This window comes from Delphinus delphis, chromosome 11 (genome assembly GCF_949987515.2).
Source record: "Delphinus delphis chromosome 11, mDelDel1.2, whole genome shotgun sequence".
In the NCBI taxonomy this organism is placed as follows: domain Eukaryota; kingdom Metazoa; phylum Chordata; class Mammalia; order Artiodactyla; family Delphinidae; genus Delphinus; species Delphinus delphis.
In genome coordinates this window covers 56195444-56220830 of record NC_082693.1, presented here as the reverse complement: position 1 = coordinate 56220830, position 25387 = coordinate 56195444, and the positions used below count along the sequence as shown (strand labels likewise).

The 25387-nt window shown below is 40.5% G+C and overlaps 1 protein-coding gene across 4 annotated transcripts in view; it reads left to right on the top strand.

Moving 5' to 3' along the window:
• Positions 1 to 25387, top strand: part of PTPRB (protein tyrosine phosphatase receptor type B) — a 117669-nt gene that overhangs the window by 7590 nt on the left and 84692 nt on the right. For 3 of the 4 annotated variants that reach the window (XM_060025236.1, XM_060025234.1, XM_060025235.1), the window contains exons 3-4: positions 3288 to 3538; positions 19899 to 20172. In XM_060025236.1, coding sequence (XP_059881219.1) covers positions 3288 to 3538; positions 19899 to 20172 — 525 coding nt within the window. Of the gene's footprint in view, positions 1 to 3287; positions 3539 to 19001; positions 19558 to 19898; positions 20173 to 25387 lie in introns of those variants that run through there. The other variant, XM_060025237.1, reaches the window with a different exon arrangement.

Sequence of the window (25387 nt, the reverse complement as noted above, 5' to 3'; positions counted from 1 at the left end):
AACTTTTAAGCCATTCTTCCCCCTCCATCCTTCTACCCCACCATCTTATCCTTTTCCAATGTATGTGTTTGTACCTTCCCAAAAGAAAACATGGGGCATTAGGATAAACCAGGCACATCTTCATAAGGCAACCCATAGTACAGTAGTTGAGTAGTAACTGGCTTTTGAAAAGTATTTCTTTGATTGGCTAAGCTTTCATTTATTTTTTTTAACCTACTTTTTTTACTATGCTATGCTTTGATGTTTTACTATGCTATGTCCTGGTATCAATTTCCATTTATTAATTTTACTTTTTTCTAATCTTGCAACTTTTTTAAGGTCTGTAAAAAAAAAAAATTTAACCTCTGATTATGTATGCCTTCTCATTTGTTGTGTCTCCCGTTGTTTGTAAATTCTCCATCTTTGGTACTCTTTTCAACAACTTTTCACTTCCTTACTCACCTTTTCAAATTTTAGGCATGTGTATTTTTTAATGTATCCTTTATTTCATTGGCTACATTTTCTGAAATGTTAATTATTCATTTTACCATTTCTAATAATTATTTAGACTATTATAATTCCCAGACCTTTCACTTTATCTTTATTCTATCCCAATCTTGTTTAAAATATTTTATATATTAAATGTAAATATTTATGTATTGATATATATACACAAATCATCATTTTTCTAAGGTATCTTCTGTTTCATTTGCTAACTCTTTTCCAGATTATTTTCCCACTTTTAAAGGGCACATTACATTTGGTGTCTTCCTACAGAATGGAAAGTATCAATATAGTTAAAATGTTCTATCTCCAAAATGAGCTTTATTCAAGTTATTTCTTTCAATATGCTCGAAAGTTTTTTGTATCATTTAAAAGAGGGAAACTAACAAATTGTGTTTTGTCTTTATTATCATCATACAAAAATTCCATTTCTATTATTGATTTTTTCTGAGGCAATCATAGATGAATTAATAAACTAAAATACATATTGCTTTTTTAAGAAATGTATTTGAAATATGGGCTTGATATGATGCAGTCATTGCAAATCATCTTATAGGTGAGCTATCAGTGCTAAACTTTATTTTTCACACATTAAGTGCTAAAACTTCTGAGATTGGACCCAGGATGGTCTGCCTTATTTTGAATTGTGTTCTAAGAGGAATTGTGTATAATGTGGAAACAATGTAGTGGCAATGGTACAATAAAGCTTTTTAAAAATAGCTTCAACATATTGTTCCATTGTGTAAGAACTTTTCCTTGCATTTGTCAAAATATATCTTGTTCTTTCATGAACTGTAAAATGTATATACCTTTTCAAAGAACATCAGAAGAATTATAGAACCCAAAACATCCAAAGATCTACTATTTTTAGTATAATTTCATAGCACCCATTTCAACAAAGAGTTCAGGCAATGGAAAGATGAACTTATTTTCATCACCTTATATATTTCTATGATGGATTTTCTTTCCTCTCATCTACTTTACAATCCTTCAATGTCCACATAAGAAATGATTAGAATTCAGCTTTGCCTCTTATTGTATATATGGATAAAATTATATACTTGGATGTATATTACACCTGAGAAACTTATTAGAAATGCAGGCGCTGGTTCCCACACCAGATCTACTAAATCACAATTTCGGGGGTGGAGGGTGGTAGGGCGGTTAGGCTTCAGTTGTCTAACAAGCCCCAAAGGTGATGTGATGCCTAGCAAAGTTTGCAGATCACTGCTTTGAAATTCATGAAATTTGGAAATCGAATGTTAAGACTAAAGTTTCCTTCCTGCTTCTTAAATAGCAAAAGTTAAAAACATAGGCACAAAGTGAAGGGGTACCGGACCTGAATATTCTGTAGGTCCTTTCTTTGGAAAAAAAGTGGTGGCCTAAAATGGAAAATGGACTTGTTTGGTTTGGAGGGTTTTAAAAATACATTTAGAAGGTTAATTAAAGACAATTACAGAAGAGTAAAAATTTTTCCACAAGATATTCCAAAGCTACACGCAATGGCGATAAGCTATGTTATTTGCAGAAGAAATTTCAAGAGTGTTTTGATCATTTACCGAATTTGGGGGAAGTCTTGTTTCATCCATTGAATTAATTCTGTAAGCTGACTAAAAAAAAAATAGTTCTGAGGATGAGAACTTACCAACTGCTCCTTAGTGAAGAAGAGTAATCATAGGTTGACATGCTAAGACATATAATTACATGCTAGGTATTTGGAAGCTTGTCTCTGTCCTCACCTCATCATTAAATCTTTTTTTTTTTTTTTTGAGGGTCTGAGAGCTAAAATTGTCACAGCTAAAATTGAAATCCCCTGTCAACTCAGGGGATTGGCATTGGCCAAAGCTCAAAATGACCAAAATACTAATCTCCACATACAGAAATGTTTACATCCCGACAATAGATCAATATCTATGTAAAAGGACATTCTAACACCTAACCCAATTAAGACTGCAGAATTAAGACTGCTTCTTGAAATTTGTTGCAAAGGCATATTGCTAATAGTACAGTTGGGTTTGTCCCGTAGAAGACACCCCAGGGATAAATGAATCTGGTCTGCCAGGCACAATGGAAGTGATATTGGCACAGGATTCAAGAAGATAAAAACAAACAGAAACTAGGGAGAATGTCTAAACATTTATCAAAGCCTAGATCTGGTAGATGTGCAGGTAGGATTGCCAGATAAAATATACAACTTTCAGTTACATTTGAATTTCAGATAAATGACAATTTTTTTGCATAAGCATATTCCTAATATACAATATAATATAATGTAATGTTGTATATTGGGGAGGTTATTAAATATACTGAATTATTGGTTATTCATGTGAAATTCTAATTTAACTGGGCATCACATATTTTTATTTGCTAAAATTTGGCCACACTGTATACAGGGTACTCTGCACAACCCTCCACATCTCAAGGAAAAGATGCTTAATGGTAATGATTATTTTATTTACATTTAAGAGAACAGCTGATATTTACATCTTGCTAAATGTTAAAAAATACCGCTTCCATTTTGAGCCTCTTTGTATGCTTATAGCACAGTTACAGCCCTGATAGCACAGTTTCCACAACTCTCCCTGCACCCTGTAAAATTGATAGATGGATAAAATTGATAGATGGGTGAAATGGACAGGGCAAATGAGTATGGTCATACTCAAAGTATCTTCTATTTTTCATATAACTGAAGCCTATCTACATGCCCATTGTTAAAGCGGTCTTTTTCTAAGTAAAGTTGCTTTTATGTGAAGAATCCCTAAAACATGAGGGTAATTTTAGCAACTGTCCTTTCTTTACCTCAGCTGGCCTGGGAGCAGAAGTCTCAGTAAGGAGTACTAGAAACACAACTCCTCCCCAAATCCCCACTACTTTTAATGCACTTCCATATAGCCCGGGACACCTTATTAGTAATACCACAGAGACCTTCACCAGAAGTACTACAGAAAACTACAGCCAAAACAGCAGCCAGAGGCAACACCCCAATCTGCAGATGGCTGGAACTACATCTTGGGTTCCCTGGACTACTCAACCCTTCTCCAGCACCACTGAAGAGGTAAGGGGAGAGGGGAGGGGATGGAGTGTGGTTTGGTAAGGTCTCAGAAAGCCCATTGGTTGAAAAGTTTTGCTTTGCTGGAAATACTGCTACTCAAGCGGGAGATCAGGCACTCTGTGTCCTGGGTGCTAATTGTACATGAATGCATTCTGTGTAATGAGAAAATCTTTGGGATAGAATTAAAATTGCTACACCTTTATAAGCTGAAGAGAATTATAACTGCACTCCTGTAGGTTGGCCACATTTCTGAACCGACGTCAGGGTTCATAGGCTTACGATAACCTAAAACCAGGAAATAGAATTTGAAATCAGTCCCTTGCAGGTCCCCCTGGATATATTTCACAATCGTTTATGCTTATAAGGGAGGGGAGAGAGTCACAAAGCAATGGAAGATTCAGCAATCACTATAATGGATTTGTGAACATGGAGGAGGATAAGCTGAGTCTCATAGCAATTTCACATCAGCATCCGCAAGAGGACAGATAAATGGCTGAGAAGCAGCAATGACACAGCCATAGAGTCTGTTCACATAGTGTTTCCATTTCAGATGTTCATCTCTTCAGTTTTGCTTTCCACTCAGGGTTTTAGGCTATCATTTTAGACAGTAACAGTGTAATTAAAACAAATTTTAAAAGCTAAGGTTTCATTTGGCAATATTTAGCTGTTTCCTAATAAGCAATCCAAATAATTTAGAGAGTAAAAGCCCAACACTATGCATATGACATGCATTTTAGTGCTCTGGTTTCTTTTGCATTGTGCAGAAATGAATATTGCACATGACTCCCGACTAGTGAACACATACCTCATTATTGATCACAAAACAAATAGAGCCAGGGCTTCCCTGGTGGCACAGTGGTTGAGAGTCCGCCTGCCGATGCAGGGGACACGGGTTCGTGCCCCGGTCCGGGAAGATCCCATGTGCCGCAGAGCGGCTGGGCCCCGTGAGCCATGGCCGCTGAGCCTGCGCATCCGGAGCCTGTGCTCTGCGGCAGGAGAGGCCACAACAGTGAGAGGCCCGCGTACTGCCAAAACAAACAAACAAAAAATTTATATCTATTTTTTCTGTACTGATGTATGTGTGTGTATATATATATATATATATGTACTGATACATACCAGTATACATGTAGTGATATCAGTATATATGTACTAATTTTTATCAGTATACCTACAGATATACACATAGAGACAGATACTAGTACAAAAAAAAACTGTGTCAAATAAGAAACATGCTGAATAAAAACTACAATAGAAACATATCTGCCTGAACACTAAAGCATTGTCTTTTAGCAAAAAGAATATTTCCCCATCTTTGCCCAAGTCGGACCATTGTGAAACAAAGACACAGAGAGCTCCCAGACATGTCCAGGCTCACTGCAATGAGTCAAGGACAGCCAGCCCTAGAGCTCTGTTGCCAGCATACCAGTCCCGGGGGCCGACCCAGCACCGTGTTACAGAGCCCACGTGGTCCAGCCCTAGAGCTGGGTTTGCAGCCTTGGGCTGTGGCAACTACTCTGTAGGGTTTTTTGGGTTTTGATTTTTAGTATTTTTCTAAAGTGAAGTTCACTCTAAAGTTTACATGAGCTCCCAGATGGAGCACCAGAATGACTGCAGCCAAAGATCTCATGTTCCATTTTTTTCTTGAAGCTCAGGCAAAACCTTAACTATGTCCTTGGAAGCTGAATGTATAAAAGCTATGCTCTTTCCAAAGGCAGTTTCTAAAACCGCAGTTTTCCATGACTCTCATGCCTTAGGTGAGGCAACCCTGCTAGATCATCATTTGATTTAGTGCGAGCATTTACTTTATAACAGTCTGTTATAAACAGCTATAGTTAAATACTTTGAAAAGTAAAAATGGGTCACTTGGGAGGTAAAATCCCTGTCCTTTAAAAGTAATTTTGCAAGGTACTCTGCCTCAACACCTAGAAGAGTATTAGAGAGGAATAAAATTGTTCAACTTAATCGCTTGGATTTGTGTAAAGAAAATCTTTGTGTGTCAGTTATTTTCTTTATCAGCTAGCTCCTGGTTTGGGAGGATTTTGGATTGACTTACTGTAGTTGGGCCATGAGTTGGAGTGGTCTGTTATCGGTGATGATAGGAAAAATCTGAATGTGAGCTTTTGGAGGGTAGGGACTGTAATTATTCAACTTTGTAGCTCCAGCACCTGAACATAATGCTTAATGCTTACTAAAGGTGTGTAGAAAGGAAAGGGAAAGAAAGGTGTAGAGTGGAATGGAACAAAATGGAGTGGAACTGGAGAGTGAAATGGAATGGAATGGAGTGGAGTGAAATTAAGCAGAGGGGAGTGAAATGGAATGGGGAGAATGGGATGGAGTGCTAGGGTATCGAGTTGATTGAAGTGATATAGAAGTGGGTGGAACTGTTGAACACTTGGGTAACAAATGACACATCTACTGCCAATGTCCATCTACTGCTAAGGTGTGATGGTCATGCTGAGTAACCATGTTTTTTTATATTGCCTAAGTATTCGAAGTTGTTGTGTATCTAGTATTTAATATGTTTCTATTATCTAATACTGTGTGTGTGTGTGTGTGTGTGTGTGTGTGTGTGTATATATATATATATATATATATATATATATATATATATATATAGTTTCATTCAGGGGCTAATTATTCAGTTCCTTTTTCTCCTTTCTAGTTTCCCCCATTTCATCTCTTAATCACCCTTCAACTGCCCCCCACCACCAAAAAGGAAAAAAAAAGTGTAAAAGAAAATGGAGAAGGAAGCAATGATGACTGTCTAGTGACTTTGGAAAATGTTCATGCATCCAACAAATATTTCCTAACAACTTAACTAGTGTCAGAACAGAGTGGTTAAGAACTCGGGCTTTGAGGTCAAAGGTCTGACCGCCTCTTACTAGCTGGTGACCGAGTCTCAGTTTCCTCGTCTATAAAATGAACCTCCAACTCTGAGGGCTGTAGTGAGGGCCAGGAGAGACAATGCCTGTAAAACGCTTACCGCAGTACCTGATCCTTAGTAAGCACTTAAGAAGGAATAGCTGTTATTGCTATTTTTTACTGGGACACAAAGATGAATGACAAGTTGTTGCCCTGAAGGAACTCACCATCTGCTGAGGTGTTGAGGGAGATGGAGATTACACGGGCTTGTGTGCAATACAAAAGAGAGGTTCCTGACTAGTGTGGAGGTTTTAGTAGGTGTGCAGTAGGTTAATGTCTTCTGGAGGAGGGAATATCTGAACTGAGCTTCACGGAGTATAGGAGTTAAACCAATAAGAGGTGGGGGAGTGGGGAGGGAGGGATGTGTAAGAGCTGAGATGGGACAGGATGGAAAGTTAGAAGTGATTTAAACTTTCACCTAAAATTAGTATTTTTTAAGAAATTTGGGAATTTTATCACTTCAATCCAATCACACATTCCATACTTGTTTTTTGAGCACCTACTATCTGCCAGACATTGTGGGGGATGTGAAAAATAAATAATAAAGATGGCGTTACAGAAGCACATAGAATCATTGAGTACAGGATCAGCAATCTGTTAAGACTGAATAAAAGACTTAGTATAAGAGCTCTGTAATAATTCTCACACATACAGATACTGAACATATATCGATGAACATTTCCAACACATGTTTTGAAATGCAGTCTTCATCCAGAAACAGACACTAGTTCCTACTTGTTATTTTAATCACTGACACTATTAGATTATCTGTCATTCCTTTTGTCCCCATACATATGTAGCCACTACGTAGAATTTAGCACACTTGACCTGAAAGACAAATCGAGAGAAGAAAGAAAAAGAACTGAAATACTAAGACCTTTTACTTGGAAAGGCAATATCATTACTACTAGCTCACATTTATGAAGTGAGCAGTGTTCTCGATCCGCAAGCAAAGGGTGAGTTAGGATTGGAACATAGGATTGGGAATGGAGGGTGGGATACCACAATACACTTTCAATGAGAAAGTGGAATGTATTTGTGTTTTCCCTTCCATCAAGAGTTCTTTTGAGTTATGAGGAAGGAAACATGAAGAGATGCTATACACCATTTGCAAAGAAGAGAATCTAGGGGATAAAAATAATAGCTAAAATTTGTGTGCCAGCAACTATGCTAAGCACCTTCATATACTCTGGGAGGTGGGTACTTGTATGCATTTTCCATCACTGTGTAACAAACTACCCCAAAACTTAGTAGTTTAAAACAATGACAGCTTATTTTTCTCACGGTTTTGTTGGCTGGGGCAGGGAGCGAGGGCGTTCCTCCGCTGGTTTCACCTGGGATCACCCTTGCAGTTGCATTCAGCGTCGAGCTAGAAGTTTCACAGTAGCCTCTCTTGTATGGCTAGCAGTTGATGGTGGCTGCAGGCTTGGTTCTCCACCTGGCCTCTCATCCTCCACTCGACTATACCAGCTTCTTTACGTGATGGTTTCAGAAAGCTTTGCAAGAGAGGAAACATGGAAGCGACAAGCCTAGTGAGACCTAGGCTCTGTAACCACACATTACTTCTGCCACATTCTACCAGTCAACGGAATCACGAACCAGGCCAGATTCATAAGGTGGAGAAACAGACCCCGCTTCTTGATGGGAAGAGCTGCAAAGTCACATTGAAAAGGGGCATACATATTGGGTGGGAGGAATCTGTGGTCATTAAACAATCTACCATAGTATTTATTAATTGATTATTATTTTGTAGATGCCTAGTTTAAACTTAAAGAGGCAAGGACTCACCCAAGGTCAAATGATTAAAGAATAGCAGAGCAAGGAGGAGAGTACACATACACACACACACACACCCTGCACATCTAGTCACCTTATTCTCTTGCACAGAGCTCTTATTAATGAAGGTAAATGCCAAAAGGACATGATTTGGAATCCAGCATCACTCATTAATGCTACTGCAAAGTTGTCCTAAGTTGACTCTCTTTGGAGCAGCATTTTCCCTACCTTTTTCCTTTTCCTTCTCTTTCGTCACATTGTCTTATGCCAGTTTGGAAGGTTGTGAACCTGACCCAGTACATGGCTTCAAAACTCTCCTTCTCTCAACCTGGACATGAATTAAATGAATCAACATGTATCATGTGCCTACAGTTCTGCCTGGAAAAATAGTGTTTAATTAACATTAGCTACTACTGTTATTATTGTTACCATCACAGTATTATGTGGCAGTGTGTGTCTTTACAAGGACAAAGTTGGTGGAACAAGAAGCTTGTCTACAGTATGAGTCAGGAAATATCTAGCTCAGTGGTTCTCAAAGTATGGACCGAGATTCAGAACTTGTTAGAAATGCAACCACTTGGACCCTACCCTAGACCAACTGAATCAGAAACTCTGGCTGTAAGGCCCAGCAATCAGTGTTTTAACAAGCCCTCTAAGTCACACAGAGGTGTACTTTTAAATTCCAGAACCACTGATCGAGATAAATCTTGTCCTTCACCCACAATATCTGTCCCATGGACTTCTAAACGCCTTAGTTTCCCACCACTGACGGCACTTTTGTGCATGTGTCATGAGGGGGTAAGAGGGGGTGGTGACATAAAAGCTAAATAATCAAGTAGCAGAAATTAATGTATCTAATTCCAGCCTCCTGCTGTGACTTTGCAGAGTGTACAACATTGAAGGAATGGGGCCCAGGGTGGGTGAGTGGAGCCTGGGGAGATAGAGAACTGCTGCTAGACTCTAGGCTTTCTGTGTTCTAGAAAAAGGGGGTTCCAGGCACATGGTTCCACCGGGAATGCACGAGACTCTGTATTGGAACATCAGCTGGATTTCAGCACCCGTGCACGCCCTCAGCCAGGCATCCCTGCATACTACATCCACAGAGATATCCTGTGTGCTTGTGCACAAGCCCAGTTGTAGATCAGGCCAGAGGCAGGTGTGAGAAGTGTACCCTGCATGTATTAGCCATTCCCTATGGGCAAGGAGAGACAGTCAGGGCTGGAGGCAGCAGGAAGTCAATCTTTTGGGGACCTGAGCATGAGATACAAGGGGAAGAGTTAAATGTGCAGAAGTGTCCTCCAAAGGGAGGGAAGCCAGGCCTTGGAATTTTGTTTAGCATCAAAATCTGAGCAGCCTCCATTTATCATTTGAGCAGTGGACTCTCAAGAGAGGTCCAGTCTGGATCCCCTCTCAGCCATGTGACCTCGGGGGAGGCGGTTTGATAAAGCGGTAAAGAGCTAGGACTCTCACGTCAGAGAAAGCTGGTGTAAATGCAAGTGGTGTCACCTACTAGTTACTCGTCATACTTGTTTCCTCTCTAAAATCAGGATAATTAGGGTACTCTATCTGCCTCATAAAACAGTTGTGAGGATTAAAATCTGATTAAGAAAAGTGCTTAGTGCCTTGGCTATACACGATAAGTACTCAATAATGTTCGCAAGCAATACTAACTTCCTGTTGTTGTTTCATCACCCCTACCCTGCCTGCATCACAGGGTTGTTCTAAGAACCAGATGGACCAGCGTTATTATGTGAAACTGCTTTCAAAGGAATCAAGCCTTGAACATGCAGTAAAAATGTTACTGGCTGGTTCTGATTCTACTCAACATCCCTCAATCTGGTTTGAAGGCACACCCCCTTCTTCCCTTCCCCACCCTGCCCTGGCCTGGGCCCGGGAGACGGACCACATTTCCTCAGTTCATGAATAGCCATTGTGGTGCTGGTCTGAGTTTAACGGCTCTGTGCTTCCTTCCAGTTGGCCCTCAGAGACATCACAAACCAACGTGAGTCTCCAAATAAGTGCGGTGGCAAATGCAAAACACCTTCACCTCCTCCCACCCCAGAGCCCTTTATCGTGCTACTTAAACACAGGGGAGTCTCTCCACTGCCACCACCGCTCTGTGGCCAGAACTAAAGATGGGACAATATTCCCCTTCACTGAGACAAACACCTAGAAGGAGAAGTACAAAGATGTAGCAAAACAAAGCACCCCACACCATCTCCTAATGATTCCTCAGGACCAAGGGTAGTTCTTAGATTGTCCAGAGTGAATGGGATAAAAGACAAACAGACTTTTCTGAGACTGCCCCTAGTACAGGAAGTCCATTCTAGCGGGTACAATATTGCGGGAGGGATGTGTTCCTGAAGACCCTAATTTATAATTAGCATCATTCAAGTCTAATTCTGACAAAGGGCTGCAGTTCTCTCAGATGGCCCACTAATATGGATTACTAGGTGCCAACAGCATAATATGGTTTACAATTCGCTCGACCCTCTCTGGCTTTAAAATCTCAAGGATTTTTCTTTTCTTTCATTTTCTTTTAGTTATAGGGGATTTGCCTGACGCTCCATTTTGTGCACCAAAAGACTGGGTTCATATTTTGTCACAATATAAATCATATGCCCATAAAATGCAACCATCAAACAGAATATGTGCATTGAAATGGGCTCTTTAACCTGCCAGTATTTCTCTGGCACATGGGTTTCTCTCAGCAGATGAGGTCAAGCCCAGATGAGGGTTGATGCAGAGAGGAGAGAACATAGCAAAGGAGGGGAAATGAGATCGAAGGAGAAATCAGGATGTACAAATTGAGATAGGAAGTCTGTGGCTCTCGGCCCTGGTCTTACATACATCAGAATCACCTGGGAAGCTTTTTGAAGATGCAGGTTCCAAAATTCTCCCTCAGACCTACTGAATCAGAATTTACTGACACAGGACATCAGCACCAGAGTGTAAAAATCTCCCCATTGATTCTAATGTGCAATTATGTTTATGATCCATTGGAGAATAATTGAATAGTCAACCTGTTAGAAAAAACCATTGAACACAAGAGAAGAGGAACAGTTCTGCTGGAGATGTATCTATAACTTGAATCTAATTATCAGGAAACATCAGACAAATGCAAATGGAGGAAAACACGTACCATAGAAATAACTAACCTGTATCATTCAAAAAAGTCAGTGTCATAAAAATCATTTTTAAAGGCTGATGAATTGTTCCAGATTATGGAAGATTAAGAGACTTGACAACTAAATATAACACAGGATCCTGGGTAGGCTCCTTAACAGACAAAAAACAACAACAACAAAAAATGCTAAAGGGACATGCTCGAGTCAACTGGCGAAGTTGAAATACGGATTGTGGATTAAAGCATTGTATCAATTTTGCATATCTTAAATTTGATATCTTTACTGAGATTACAAACTTAATTCAGAAGATATGCAGCCCACTCTGAAATGGTTTAGGTAAAAGTATCACATAGAGGGAGAAAGAGATGATAATAAAGCAAATGTGGGGGAATGCTCAAAGAAAAAAGATGAGTGGGTCTTGGTAAGGATATGTCGTAGCACTCCATATAATTTTCACCGCTTATCTGTAAGTTTGAAATTATTTCCAAACAAAAAAGTTTAAAAAATAAAAACAGTATTTTGCTTAAGGGCTTTTATAGGGTAGAATCCAAGGCATGCTCCTGAGTTAGGGGTAGACCAGTGGCTCAGACTTACAAAGACCTGTCCATCTTCTTCAAGGACCAGGAGGAGAGAGGGGGTGGATGGGGGGAGAGGAGAGCAAACACCGTGAGAAATGATGATGAATTTGCAAGAAAGAGCAGTAAATCCAAGGGTCAGAACTGGTGAATGAGCTGGATGATAAGTATGAAGATAAGATAAATAAACTCTGGAAAAGATTGCTAAGTACTTTAAATCCCTGTAATTTACCCCAGTTACATATTGGTTGTGCCCACGTATTCATTCCACTCACAGAATAACAGCTTTGAAAACCAGTTATGAAATACAGTGAAAAGTCACTGAAAGGGGAAATGCTATGAATTCCAGGGGCTGTCTTTGAAGGGAAGATCCTTTTCATCCTTCCCACCCTCTGGGGGAGCTGGCAACAGAATCCTACTAAAAAATCCAGATGAGATCACCACTAGGGTGATTTTTATTTGGAAAGTACACAGGAGGTACCTGTTTTTTCATCAAAGCTCTTCTGATCTGGATCTCTAATAGATCTGGGCCAATGAACACACACCACCAGTGTAGCTTTACCAGGTGCTTGCCCTTCATCTGTGTGTCTGCGAACATTTGTTGTTTGCTCCTCTTTGTGCAAGGCTGTACTTCCAGCCCAGGACAGCAAAGCTGTGGAGAGGATACCGCAGTAGATGCTTTGCTAAGAGTTTTGACCTTGGTGGCCTGAATCCAATGACCTCTGGATTATTCTAGAAGGATTTGGTCTTCCATGGAGTCAGAGGCTGCTTGTGCACTAGCCTATCCTAAGGCTTAGGTGCTAGGTATTATTGGATTCTGTGATGCTAAGGGTTACAGGTCTGCATTGGAGCAACTGAAGAATACAATTGCTTTTAAGATTCCCCAGTACTTAGCCATGTCCTTGTTTAGTGGTGAGCTGTGAATATTTACTGTCAATAGATGAACAGACATTGAGTCTCCACAACCTGGACATGTGGGAGAGATAACGAAGAGCCATGACTCCTTCCATCAAGAGGTTTCTAATCTAGCTGATGGTTTTATCATTATATTTTTGAAAAACATGGTAAGATCCTTTGATCTTCCACTTTGATCACTCTCAGCTTCAACAGTCAGGGGAGTCTGAGATGCGCTGTGTGGACAAGGTGGGCAGAATGCTGGCCCAGCATGCCTCCACCTTTTAATTTTTTTAATGAAAAGTGAAAAATCCAGATATTTTTCCCCTTTAAAATCTCCTGTTTTTCTCAACATTACCTGCTTATTCCATTTTTAGAAAACTATATTAAGATCACACTATAAAAGCCAGAAAAGGCGTATGTGCTGGTCAAATAGGGAGCCCTCTGTTTGCGAGCTCCAGTGAATTCATGTGAAATGATGTTCTAACAACATGATACACAGAAAAAAAGAAGACAGAATCTTTACCCTCCAATCATCACTGTCTAAGGGAGATGAGATGTGTGATCATTTCTTTTGTTTTTACTCTCCTTTCCCTTAAAGCCAATGTTAGCCATGTTTTGTTTATTTACTATCCTAGGGCTTGGATAGTCACGAGAATCATGACCTTGCTCCTGAAACCAGAATGTATAGCAGTCACGCCCATACAGGCAGCCCCACTGGCCGCATTAACGCCTTGATTCCGTTCGTGTGTGGGCCGACTCATTTCCGAGGGTGGGGTAGTAACACCGGAAAAGTGGGAATGAAGATGCAGCAGAAGTGCTTGAGGTTGAAAAAGTGATTCGTTTACAGTCACATCTGGTTTTCAGTCATTCGTCTGTGTACAGTTACAAAGCTCTGACAAGAGCTATGCAAAGTTCATTTCCTCCAGATTTAAAAAAAAAAAAAAAGTGGGGGAAGGGAAGAGGGTAAAAAATTGATGTAGAAAGAAAATACCAAGAAACCTTAGAGATGTGTCTGGGAGAGATGGTGGAGCTGCTGTTAGAGACACATCCAGCACTCCCACCCCTCCCTTCCAGGATTTAAAAAAATCCTGGCACTGCCGACAGTCAGAGCAGCCGGTAAATGTCTTCTGTGCTGATCTCTTGAGGAATTTCTCTTGAGTATGGGATTGACAGCAATGGTAATTTATGATTATTTGGATGTTCTCAGAAAGACATTCTTGTCCGTGGACTTTGTCATTCTCTCTAGCATTGCTGGGTGCTCAGAATCCATGATTTATTGTTATTCATCTACTATTATTAGTACTAATAATCATACTATCTAACATACTATCATCCTTTAGCCAGGGAGGTGCTATAAATATAACATGCACCTTCTCATTTTATCCGCCCCCTCATTAAACCACCCCCAAATGCCTGTATGATTTCCATTTTCCAGGAGAGCTATGACCTAGGAAGGTTACAACCTAGGAAGCTAGAAAGATTCCTTGAAATATACATATCCCAGAACAGTATCTCTAAACACAAAAGTCACAGTCCTTTTTTAAAAATTGCTTATCAAAATTATCTTACCTTAAATTTTAATAAATCTCTTTTTAAATGCATGACACCGGCTGCAGGTTAAAAATCGTATTCACTTTTGCTGTAATGTATTATTGAAACAGTTTCAGATTGAAACGGAGAAAAGGATTTTGCCATCTTGTAATTGTTTTTAACTGACACATACCCTAATTGCTAGGCTTTCTTCTTTTTAAAAATATCTGGGGGTTGGGCTTCCCTGGTGGCACAGTGGTTGAGAGTCCGCCTGCCGATGCAGGGGACACGGGTTCGTGCCCCGGTCCGGGAAGATCCCACATGCCGCGGAGCAGCTGGGCCCGTGAGCCATGGCCGCTGAGCCTGCGCGTCCGGAGCCTGTGCACCGCAACGGGAGAGGCCACAACAGTGAGAGGCCTGCATACCGCAAAAAAAAAAAGAAAAAAAATGACAACTGGATCAGAGTTTAGAGTAGGGGATTGACAATCTAAGGCTTTTGTTTGGAATTTGGATAGCTCTTTTTCACCAACTAGAGCAGGAAGGCTTGTTAAATACACACACACACACACACACACACACATACACAGGCACACACGCGCACACACACACACACACATACACAGGCACACACAGAGATTATTTGGCTCCAACAGAACATTTCAAATTCCTCAGGTTGTAGTAGGACCCTTAGATTTTATGTTTCTAGCAAGTTCTCAGATGATGCTGATACTAGCTTTTGAGAACCACTGTCCTAAATGTTACTACCTCCTTCCCCTTTCTCCTTTTCCTCCCTTCATCTTCCCTCCTATTCATCTTTTCCCACCTCTTCCTCTTCAAAATCAATCTTCTCTTCTTCCTCTCTTTTATTCCTTTGCCCTTCCCTCTTTTATTCCTCTGCTCCATCCCTCCCTCCCTTTCAAGATGATATTTGAGGCATCTGGCAGGAATATGTCTAGAAGGACTTGTTTACAGTGTTTATTCAGATAATAATATTTATTGAGCAGCTACAAAGTTTCACTCATTCAATCATTCATTCATTCATCTACTCACTCAACAAATATTTGTTGAAACTCCACTGTATGCCAAACTCTGTGCAAGAAGAGCAAGACAGACAAAGACTCTGCCCTAAAGGAATTCTCCATATGGCTAGGGAAGGCAGACTGTATACAAACATATAAATAACTGGATTATTACCAAGTGTCACTAATGTTCAGAATTAAATAAATGGGTTGCTGAGATGAAGATTGATAACAGCACACTTTTCCCCTATGAGGTCAGAAAGGGCCTGGCCCCATGGAGATGTGTTTAAGCTGAGACCTAAAGATTGGGAGAAAGACAGATAAGCAGACCTCCTGGGCAGGAGTGGTCCAAGAAAAGGAAATGGCAGGCACAAAGGCCCTGGGGCAGGAAAGAGTGAGCTTCTTGGGGGTGTCTCCAAAACCTAAACCAGGGCCTGGCACACGGTAGGTGCTCAGTCAATATTTGCTGAATGAATGAGTAAATGAATTATTAGACCCAGGCCACTGGAGCATAGGAGGCAAGCAGGAGAGAGGCATGGAGTAAGCAGGGGCCAGGTCATGAAAGGCGTTTTAGGTCATGAGTGAGGATTTTGAATTAACCAATCAACTTTACCAATCCACTCTCCCTTCAGCCCCCAACCTTCTCTGCACCCAGCTCAAACCCTGATGTAAAGTAACAGCTCTCAAAATGTGACCCTGGAACCCCTGATGATCGGTTGTATCATTCAACATGTATGTTCATGACATGATAAGAGCCATGCTTTCATCCATGAAATCATAATTAATGAATATATAAATTAGAACAATTATTCATTAATTGTTATGACTATTTGTTTAAAAGGCAGCTGTTTAACCAACAGTTTAACATTAGGCACTCATGTCTAACCAAAAGCAGTCCCACCCTTCCCCTGCAGTCTGGGAAAGGTTTCCTAGTGGCAAAGAGAAGAGGTTGTCCCCTGAAAAGTTACAGAGAGGCTGATTCCAAATTCCTGGAATGCAGTAACTTCTAAAGCAAATGTAGTGTCATTACACAGGATAAATAGGTTCAAAAGAAGTTGAGGAATTCCAAACAAAGATGAGAACAAAGAATAAAATGAATCATCTTATTTGTACTTTGTACAGTAGTTTCAAATAAACTCCTCTAGGAAGAGATGTTATCTGGCAGCTTTTCCCAGTTTCTTACTGCCTTGAATCTATTACATGTCTCTCTAATTTTTCATATTAATATAAGTGTTTTTAAAAGGTAAATCAGCTTTTAAAATGTAATCAGTAAAAACCTGAGTTTAAACTTTCTCTCCTTGTTTCGTAGTATATTCATTCCTATAGGTTATTTAGGACCCACTAATTAATTGGGAGCTTTGCTGTGAGCCTTAAGATTCTCCAAAAAAAGAACCAGCTGTTATATACCTTTGGGAAAGAAATATCTCTGACTCCCAGTCCTTTCCTTCACAAATTGCTATAATTCTTCATATACATTGGTATCAAAATAGATAAAAAGCACAAGACTCTAAATGTATATGTCTCTCTGATAGATCAAAAATTAAATAATTGTATTTGAAGAAATTGCTCCTTCTTTTTCTAATTCCTATTCCCAGGGTTATTATTAGCAGGTCACTGTTAATAACAGAATTTGGAAGCATCTGAAGAGTGTTATGAGCATATTTTCTTATTGCCTTGTTTGATTAGTCCTCTTCACATTTTGCCTTTTTGTTGCAGTTGCCTCTACTATAAGGCAGTATACTGCATTATAGTCAGACAGTGTATTGGATATCAAATACTATTTTAAAATTAACTGTCAAGGTATAGTAGGTTGGTAACATGTAGTTTAAAAAAATATGTGAGTAACCTTGGAGAACTTGAAAAAGACAGGATTTATAGAAGATTTCTGCAAAGGACAGAGGGATATTTAGTGAATTTGGGAAGGAATGTTTCAAATCTGAGGGTCAATCTATGAGAAAAATGTAAAAACCTCTTTGGTTTTTGACAAAGAGAAGGATGGGCAGCAGAAGTTAGGTAAGTGGGACCTATGTGATGGATGAATTTGAAAGAGAGCAAACTGTGTGATTTGGATGCAACCTATCACTAGGCAAACTGACAATTGGACAGCACATTAAAGTTTGCAAAGGTGCTTTAACATATGTGATCTTATTCTTCATAACAGCTCTGGGAAGTATTTAGAGTAGATATTATTGCAGTTTTACAGACGAGGAGATCACATTGTCTTCTGAATATAGCCAGAAAAGAAAACGGTAATGTGAAAAAGGAATAAAGCTGAAAAAGACCCCTGTAAAGGCTGGAGGCAGCCTGTAGGATTGCAGTCTCTAAGGGGGGGAGAAGAGGAGTATCTCTGATGATGCCAGAAGGAATGCCAGGCTGTGAAAAGTCATTGAAGTTGGGGGCAAAATATGGAGGGCAAAAGTTCTTTGGTAAGAAAAGTGACCTGGGCAGAGAAATAAGAAAGATTCCATTTTCCTAGAAATACACACGTGTTTTAGGTTTGAACTTCTTTGAGTGCCTGCTAACTTGAAAAAGAAATTTAAGATCTCTAGTCTGGCTGCAGATTAAAAGCCCATAGAATCTTCGAAGGAGTAGAAACTTCATCTTTTCATTAAAAAAATTTTTTAAAAACACAAGTTTTCTAAAAGAATTGAAATAATTTTCACTTTTTCGTTTTTTTCTGCTTTTCCTCCACGTAGGTATCTTTGATATAGCAGTCAATAATATAGCTTTATGTATAATCTATTTGAAAAAGAAAAGAATATGCCATCCTTCCCATTGATGTAGCTCAAATATTGTTTTGAAAAATCTCCTCTCTTCCGGCAGTTGTCAGGGATGACACCCAAAGAAAAGCAGTCAAACATTATTAAGGTTGTTGCAATATTTTCCTACTATCACCTATGACCAATTAAACATTTTTGTTCTTCGGTTATCAGGAACTCTTTTAAAATCCATTTTCAGATACATGATCACTCAGGTACTGAGGCAGTTGCTAAAAGTTAGCATAAAGTTAGTGCTAAAAACTAAGTGAATTTCACTTTCTTGTAATATGTGGGAAGCTGAGCCGTCAAGCGTATTTTCCACAAACGAGAGCTCGTATTGCTTTCTTATATTGCTTGGACAGTTATGGATGAAATGACTTTAACTACTGGATGGTCAGTGATGAAACTGCTTTGCTTGTGGGCTGGACGATTGGTGGTGATTATACTTGTTCTTGGTTAGCACCATGTGCGTAAGATTTAGGGAGGGCACAGACCTCTACACAAGAGAAAGGGGAAAGTGAATAGCAGGAAAAAATGAAGGTCAAGTTGACAATGGACACCATCCTTTCGGGGTCTTTCTCTCTTGATGGTGTCAGGGGGATACACGTTGGGACAAATGAATGCTTTGAGGTGAGAAGGGCAAAAGCACTCTAATAAAAGGCTTCAGGAAAGAGTGAGGCGACCTAGAGAAATCTGCTGTGGTCAAGTTTAATCCTGGGAAAAGAGGCCCTGGAGAAAGCAGATGAGGAAGATAGGGAGCGGCGGGCGCAGGGTGTGGAGGGAGGGAGGGGGCGGGGTGCGGAGATGGAAAGTGAGAGGGCGCAAGTCTTATTGCGGCTGAGACGGTGGTGTTGAGGACCACGGACTGGGAAAAAGTGAAAGTCGGGCGGGGAGGCGGAGAAGGAGGCAGAGCTCCGCAGACCCGGCCGGGACCCCCGGCGGGAGAGGCGGGGGCATCTTGGCCCGCCTCGGGCCCCCTTGGCAGCCTCAGGCGTTGGCTCCTCGGGGCTCCCTCCCTCGCCGGCGCATTGTTCCTTTGCCGGGAGACGAGGAAATTGCCTTTTGATTGCGGAAGTCCGCGGCCGGGGCTCGGGGCGAGGCAGCGCGGGTCAGAATGGCAGCGTGGGAAGGGCGGCGCGCTGCCGGCCCCCGCCGCCTCTCGCGTCCGCAGCCGGCCCGGGGCGGCAGCAACATCAGCGGCGGCGGCGGCGGCCCCCGCGCGTCGTCAGCCCGGAGGCCAGCGCTCTGCGCCCGCGGGGCGCGCTGAGCGCGCGCAACAAGTGGTCCCCGCTCCGCAGGCCGTCGGGGCCGCCCCGCGTCCCAGCCCAGCGGTCGAGTCAGGGGGAACCGCTGAGCGCCATGCGGAGCCATGGAGCCGGGCTGGCCCTGTGGACCGCGCTGAGCCTGCTGCAGGTGAGGGGCCCGAGAAGAGGTCCCCGCGGGCGGAATTTTTTCCTCTCCCTGGGGAAGAATGAGCCATCCTCTTCTGAGCCCCCAGCCAGACTGACAGCTCGTGCCACTGTCAAAGGCAACAAGCCACCTTCTCTTTCCAGCTGCTCCGGAGAAAAAGCAGCTAGGGAGAAGGTGGCCACCCTCCTGGGCTGCGGACCTTTTCTCTGGCTGGGGGGCCAAAGGATGGATGGGCTCAGGCTGGGGGCCAGGGGTGAGTGGAGCAGTTTGGGCAGCTTGCTACGGACTCGTCTCTGGGCAGGTCTAGACAGCGGGCTTCAGCTGTTGTTCTGCTTCCTTTTCAGACTGGACTGGGGGAGCCAGTGAGATGCAACTTCACCCTGACAGAGTCCAGGGTCTCCAGCCGGTCCGTGTCTCTCCAGTGGAGAACTTTGGCGTCACCCTGTAACTTTAGCCTCATCTGCAGCAGTGACACGTCGGGGGTCGCGTGCTGCCACCCCGTGCGGATAGACACCACCACCTATGGATGTAACCCCAAGGATTTACAAGCGGGAACCATCTATAATTTCAGTATTATGTCTCTGGATGGAGAAGAGAAAACTGTGGTCTTGCAAACAGGTAAAAAGTGACAGGTGCGGTTGGACGGCCAGGCCACTTCCGGCTGAGCCCTGCCTTTTCAAGCTGATGTTTCACTTGAGTTCCAGGCATACAAAATAATAATAATAATAAAGGTAAAAACACCTGTGAAGATAACTATTGACAAAGATTTCTAGTCTCCTCAGATCTGGCCAGAAGCAGCTTGGTTGACTTTCAGAGACTTCCTTAGTGCTGGAAACAGCGGACTAGCCACTTAAACGGGGAGAGCAGCAAAGAGAAACTGTGGGCTGTGGAGGGAATTTGTTAAAGTGATGTGGTTTGAGCTTCCATCGCATTAAATTGTCAAGCCTTGGAATAATTTTAAGTAAATGTTTTTAGAATAAATAATGGAAGTGCAATGATTAGGGATATGACTTTCCTCGACTTAGTTTTATTTTTGGAACCAGGACATAAAGTCATCAGGAATAGAGTCACTCTTAGGGGGAAATTAGAAAAGTCCCTTGAGATGAGGGTATGAAAGTTATTTTTTATCACTTGTGTAACTAAAACCACGCTAATATCACAGATCATCTTTTGGTTACTCTACACCTTAAGTCAATCATTTTCTGTTCACTTTTGGTAAACCCTTCCATGCGTATGTGGTAAGAGTTTGTCTTTCCTGCCTCAGTTTTCTTATCTGTAAAATGAGAGTGTTATACTTGGTCATTCAGGTCCAGGTTCCAACCAAGTGCCTACTTAGGTAGGGGCTGCAATGCATGTTACCTCATTAATCCCCAGAGCCACCCTCAGATGTGCTCGGAATTCTCTAATGACTTCGATGTTTTATGACTTCATTAGTCTTCCTTTTAACGTATTTGTTGCAATAGAGAAGCCTTACTTTCATGGAGAAAGTCAAATTTAACTGAAAAATTCCAGAAGTTAAATTTAGAAATGTGTCGTCCTTGCTATTCTTTCACATTCAACCTGAACAAAGATCACTTCTTTAGCTATAGTTCTTTGAAGAGGTGAGAGAACAGTCCGTTATCAGGGCAGTTACAGTAAGGTCAGGAAATGTGACTAGGTCCTGGTAATAAGTCAATGAATTGTTCTCTTACTAATTAAGAATGCCCAATTACATCACTTGACTTACTTCAGAGGAATGTTAGATAATTTCTGAGATTTGCAGGAACTTGAATTGAAAAGAGACACCACTTGTTAAGAATGTGGTTGTGTTTTTACAGGGAATCAAAGAGAGACCGAAATCAACCACGTAATTAGAACATTTTTCAGGAGTTTAAGTGGCTGGGTTTTTAGTTATAAAGTTCTTGGTTTCTTGGTATGTGAAGATGTGAACACTCAGATTGCTAATAATGTGAAATTTATGACATAGAACTTCCACATGTGTTCTTTACATTTGATAAGGTGTCTGTATTGAATGGGGCAGAATGATGTTTAAAAACAGGTGAGCCATCAGAAGCTTCTGGGAGAAAAGATGAAGACATTAAGCCAGAATATACTGATTTAACCCAGAGGTTTTACTTTTTTGGAAAAAACATTGATGAAAAAGGACTCACTGTGGGTGTTACTAGTTAGAATATGTTTTGAGTTTAATTATGCATGTAGGTGTTTCAAGTCCAGAGACATTTGTGAAATGTAAGAAATGTTTGCATTTTATTGACTATGTTTAATTTAAAAAAGACTTAGCATGCCCAATTGTTAGTGTTCAGTGTCTTATCATTTTTCTTAAGGAGTTACTTTTTACAGTACCACAAATATACTTTTCACCACAAATTTTATGAGCTCCATGCCAAATGTGAAGAATGAAATTTGACCAAAAGTGATGTTTGTATAATAATAATTTTTTCATACTTATTTGTGTGATGGTATAACCCTACTTGAGTTTCTCTCTCCCTCTCTCTCTCTCTCTCTCTCTCTCTCTCTCTCTCTCTCTCTATATATATATATATATATATATATATATTTTTTTTTTTTTTTTTTTGGCGGTACGCGGGCCTCTCACTGTTGCGGCCTCTCCCGTTGCGGAGCACAGGCTCCGGACGCGCAGGCTCAGCGGCCATGGCTCACGGGCCTAGCCACTCCACGGCATGTGGGATCTTCCCGGACCGGGGCACGAACCCGTGTCCCCTGCATCGGCAGGCGGACTCTCAACCACTGCGCCACCAGGGAAGCCCTCTCTATATTTTTAAAATAATTTTATTTAAATAAACTTTTTTAAGTTAAGATTTTTTTTTAATGTTTCAGGGAGAATATTTTTGGTTGGTATTTATTTTTTGTCAGCACTTTTTTTTTTTTTTTTGCTTTCTATATTTTAAGGACATATCTGAGTTTTCTTTTAAGTTAAGAGAAAGTACTAGTATTCCTCTATATTAACTGCTAAGCTACAAAGATGAGTGTCAGAAATCATATTTTACTGTTATTAAAGCAGGATCAACTAGTAGCATAATATTAAGTCTGAGATATAACTTCAAACAAAAAAAGTCACTCAAATGTGTTGTGCTTTTCTTATTCCATTATGCCTATCTTATCAGTATAGAGTAAAATAGAGTGAGAGCAAGGCATGATTTGGCTGGAGATACAACAGTTGCTTAGATTATCTCTGTAATCATTCTGTATCGTTCCAAGTGTGATTTGTCTGGTTGTTTACCCTGGTAAATTATCTAAAATAACATAATGTAGACATGACCTTAAAGATCAAAAATTTCAACTAAATCAGAACTATTTCAGCACCAATCAGTTTTCACTCCAGATTTAAAATCAGAATTGAAAAACCTATGTGGATTCAAGTTCAGTCCAGCAAACATTTATCAGGCATGGGTACTGCAGGGAGTTACACCAGGCAGTGATTGGTGAGCTTATAAAGATGACAAACAAAGCATGGTCTCTGCCCTTGTAGTCTTGTACAGAGGTGACAGAAGGTCAGGATGAAAGTGGTGACAGAGCTTTACCACTTCTTTCTTGGGTGAAGACCTTGCCCTGCCTCTCTCAGGTGTGTTCCGTCATAAATGGTCAATGCAACAACTGTAATAAATTGAAAGCCAAATTATTTAGTTGTGAATTCATCAGAAATAGATTATGAAGGTAACAGATATTGAAGACCTCAACACTTTTGTTAACACTGTGTCCTCAGAGTCTAGAGCAGAGGCTGCAAAGTGGCCCCTGGGGGTGTCTGGGTGTCTAAATAATAGACGTGTTTTGTTTGGCTCACATGTTTGTGAAAAATTCAGATTATTTCACCAGCATTGAGCAGAAAATTCACATAAATACCAGATGTATGGATTCTCTTAAAATACTGGAAGATCTGGCAAAACTCGGCCAGGCTGCCTAGAACTCTCTAGAGCTGAGTTGTGGTTTCTCTCTTTTCAGATACAAATTCACTGGAATCCCCCTGGACCACTTCCTTTATTTCCTTACCTGAATGTATCCTAAGGACATTTGAGTTTGTTTAAATGAAACTGTAGAGCTTTCATTTAGAAATTTGGGGGGATTTTTATCTTCCCACCAATAAGAAGTAGTTTTTCAGTACCTAAAATGGCATCTAACCCATGGTAGGTGTTCAATAAATATTAACTGGATGGGTAGATGGATGAATGAATGGGGAGATGAATGGGTGGGTCTATGGATGAATAGGTAGATGATAACAGACAAATATTAGTAAATAAAATGAATATTTTAGTGGGAGAATGTACTTAAAAATACGATCTATTCTCCTTGGGTTATGGGTAAGTTATGGAGCCCAGGGAAGAAGTCTAGTCATAGAGAACTTTACCTACAGGAAGAATACCTTAGTGGCATATGACTTCTTAGTCAGTTTCAGGTACTTATTAATCAGCCTAGAGCAAAAGGCAAAAAAAAAAATTTAGCTCTTTATACATGGCTCCTTCCTCTGTCTTTAATTTAAAAAAATTTTAAGAGCTTTAATTACCAAATCACCATATCAGCTATTATTTCCACCTCAAAATGTTGCTTCTTGTATTAGTTTACCAGGGCTTCTGTAACAGAACACCACAGATAGGGTGGCTTAAACAGCAAATTTATTTTCTCACAATTCTGGAGGCTAGAAGTCCCAGATCAAGTTGTCGGCATGTTTCTTCTGAGGCTTCTCTGATTGGCTTGCAGATGACCACCTCACTATGTCCTCACATGGTCGTCCATCTGTGTTGTCTGTGTCTAATCTTCTTAGGACACCAGTCATATTGGATTGGGGCCCACCCTAAAGATCCCATTTTAACTCAGTTACCTCTTTAGAGGTCTTATCTCCAAATACAGTCACAGTTTGAAGTATTGGTGGTTAAGGCTTCAACATATGAACTTTAGAGGGATGCAATTCAGTCCATAACACTTACATGGCTTTAAACACAGGCCATTATTTCTCAATAATGTCTGTAAGCTACTGGCATTAAACACTCTTGCAGAATTTGTTATAAAAGCATGTTCTTGGCTTCTACCTCATATATAATGAATTTAGAAAGAGTGGAGCCTAGGGTATCTGATTTTAAACAAATATCAAAGTCAATCAATGCACACTGAAGTTTAAGAGCTGTTGACATCGTTTTTCTATTATTCATTGGCATTAAGATTTTGGTACCATTCCTTTTTATGCCTGGTTAAATCTGTAATGCCTAGGAATATTTGTTGTCTTTCCCAGGAAGAAAATAATATTTTCTAATATTTGTCTTGTGCTTTTATAGTATGTAAAATACTTTCACCTACCTTGTTTAGTAGGTAAGAGTATAAAATATATATTATACTGACCATATATTGTTTAATTATAGCCACATGGCAATCCTGTGGAGGGAGTATCATGAAGGCACAGGTGGTTAAGAGTTGAGTTCTGAAAGCAGCGGCCTCCATCACTTACCAACCAAGTTGCCTTGAACAAGTTCCTCACCTCTTTTAATCTATAAAATAGGGACAATAATAAAGAGAATGCTCACTTCCTAGGGTCGTTTTGAGGTTTTAATTGATTCATACATAAATTCTAGAACAGTTTTTGTCACATACTAAGTGTGTAGTAAGTTTCCTATTATTACTTTCAGATTGGGGATGAGATTGACATTCATAAGAATTAACTAATCACAAATCCATAGAGCTAATAATATATGGTAGACCTAGACCTTGAACCCAGATTTACTGGCCCCAACTCCAATTCTTTCCACTACTCTGTAGAATGGACATAATTTTTAAGTTGGTTTTTGTTCTTTCAGATTACATATGATAGTTTGTTGTTACTTTTCAA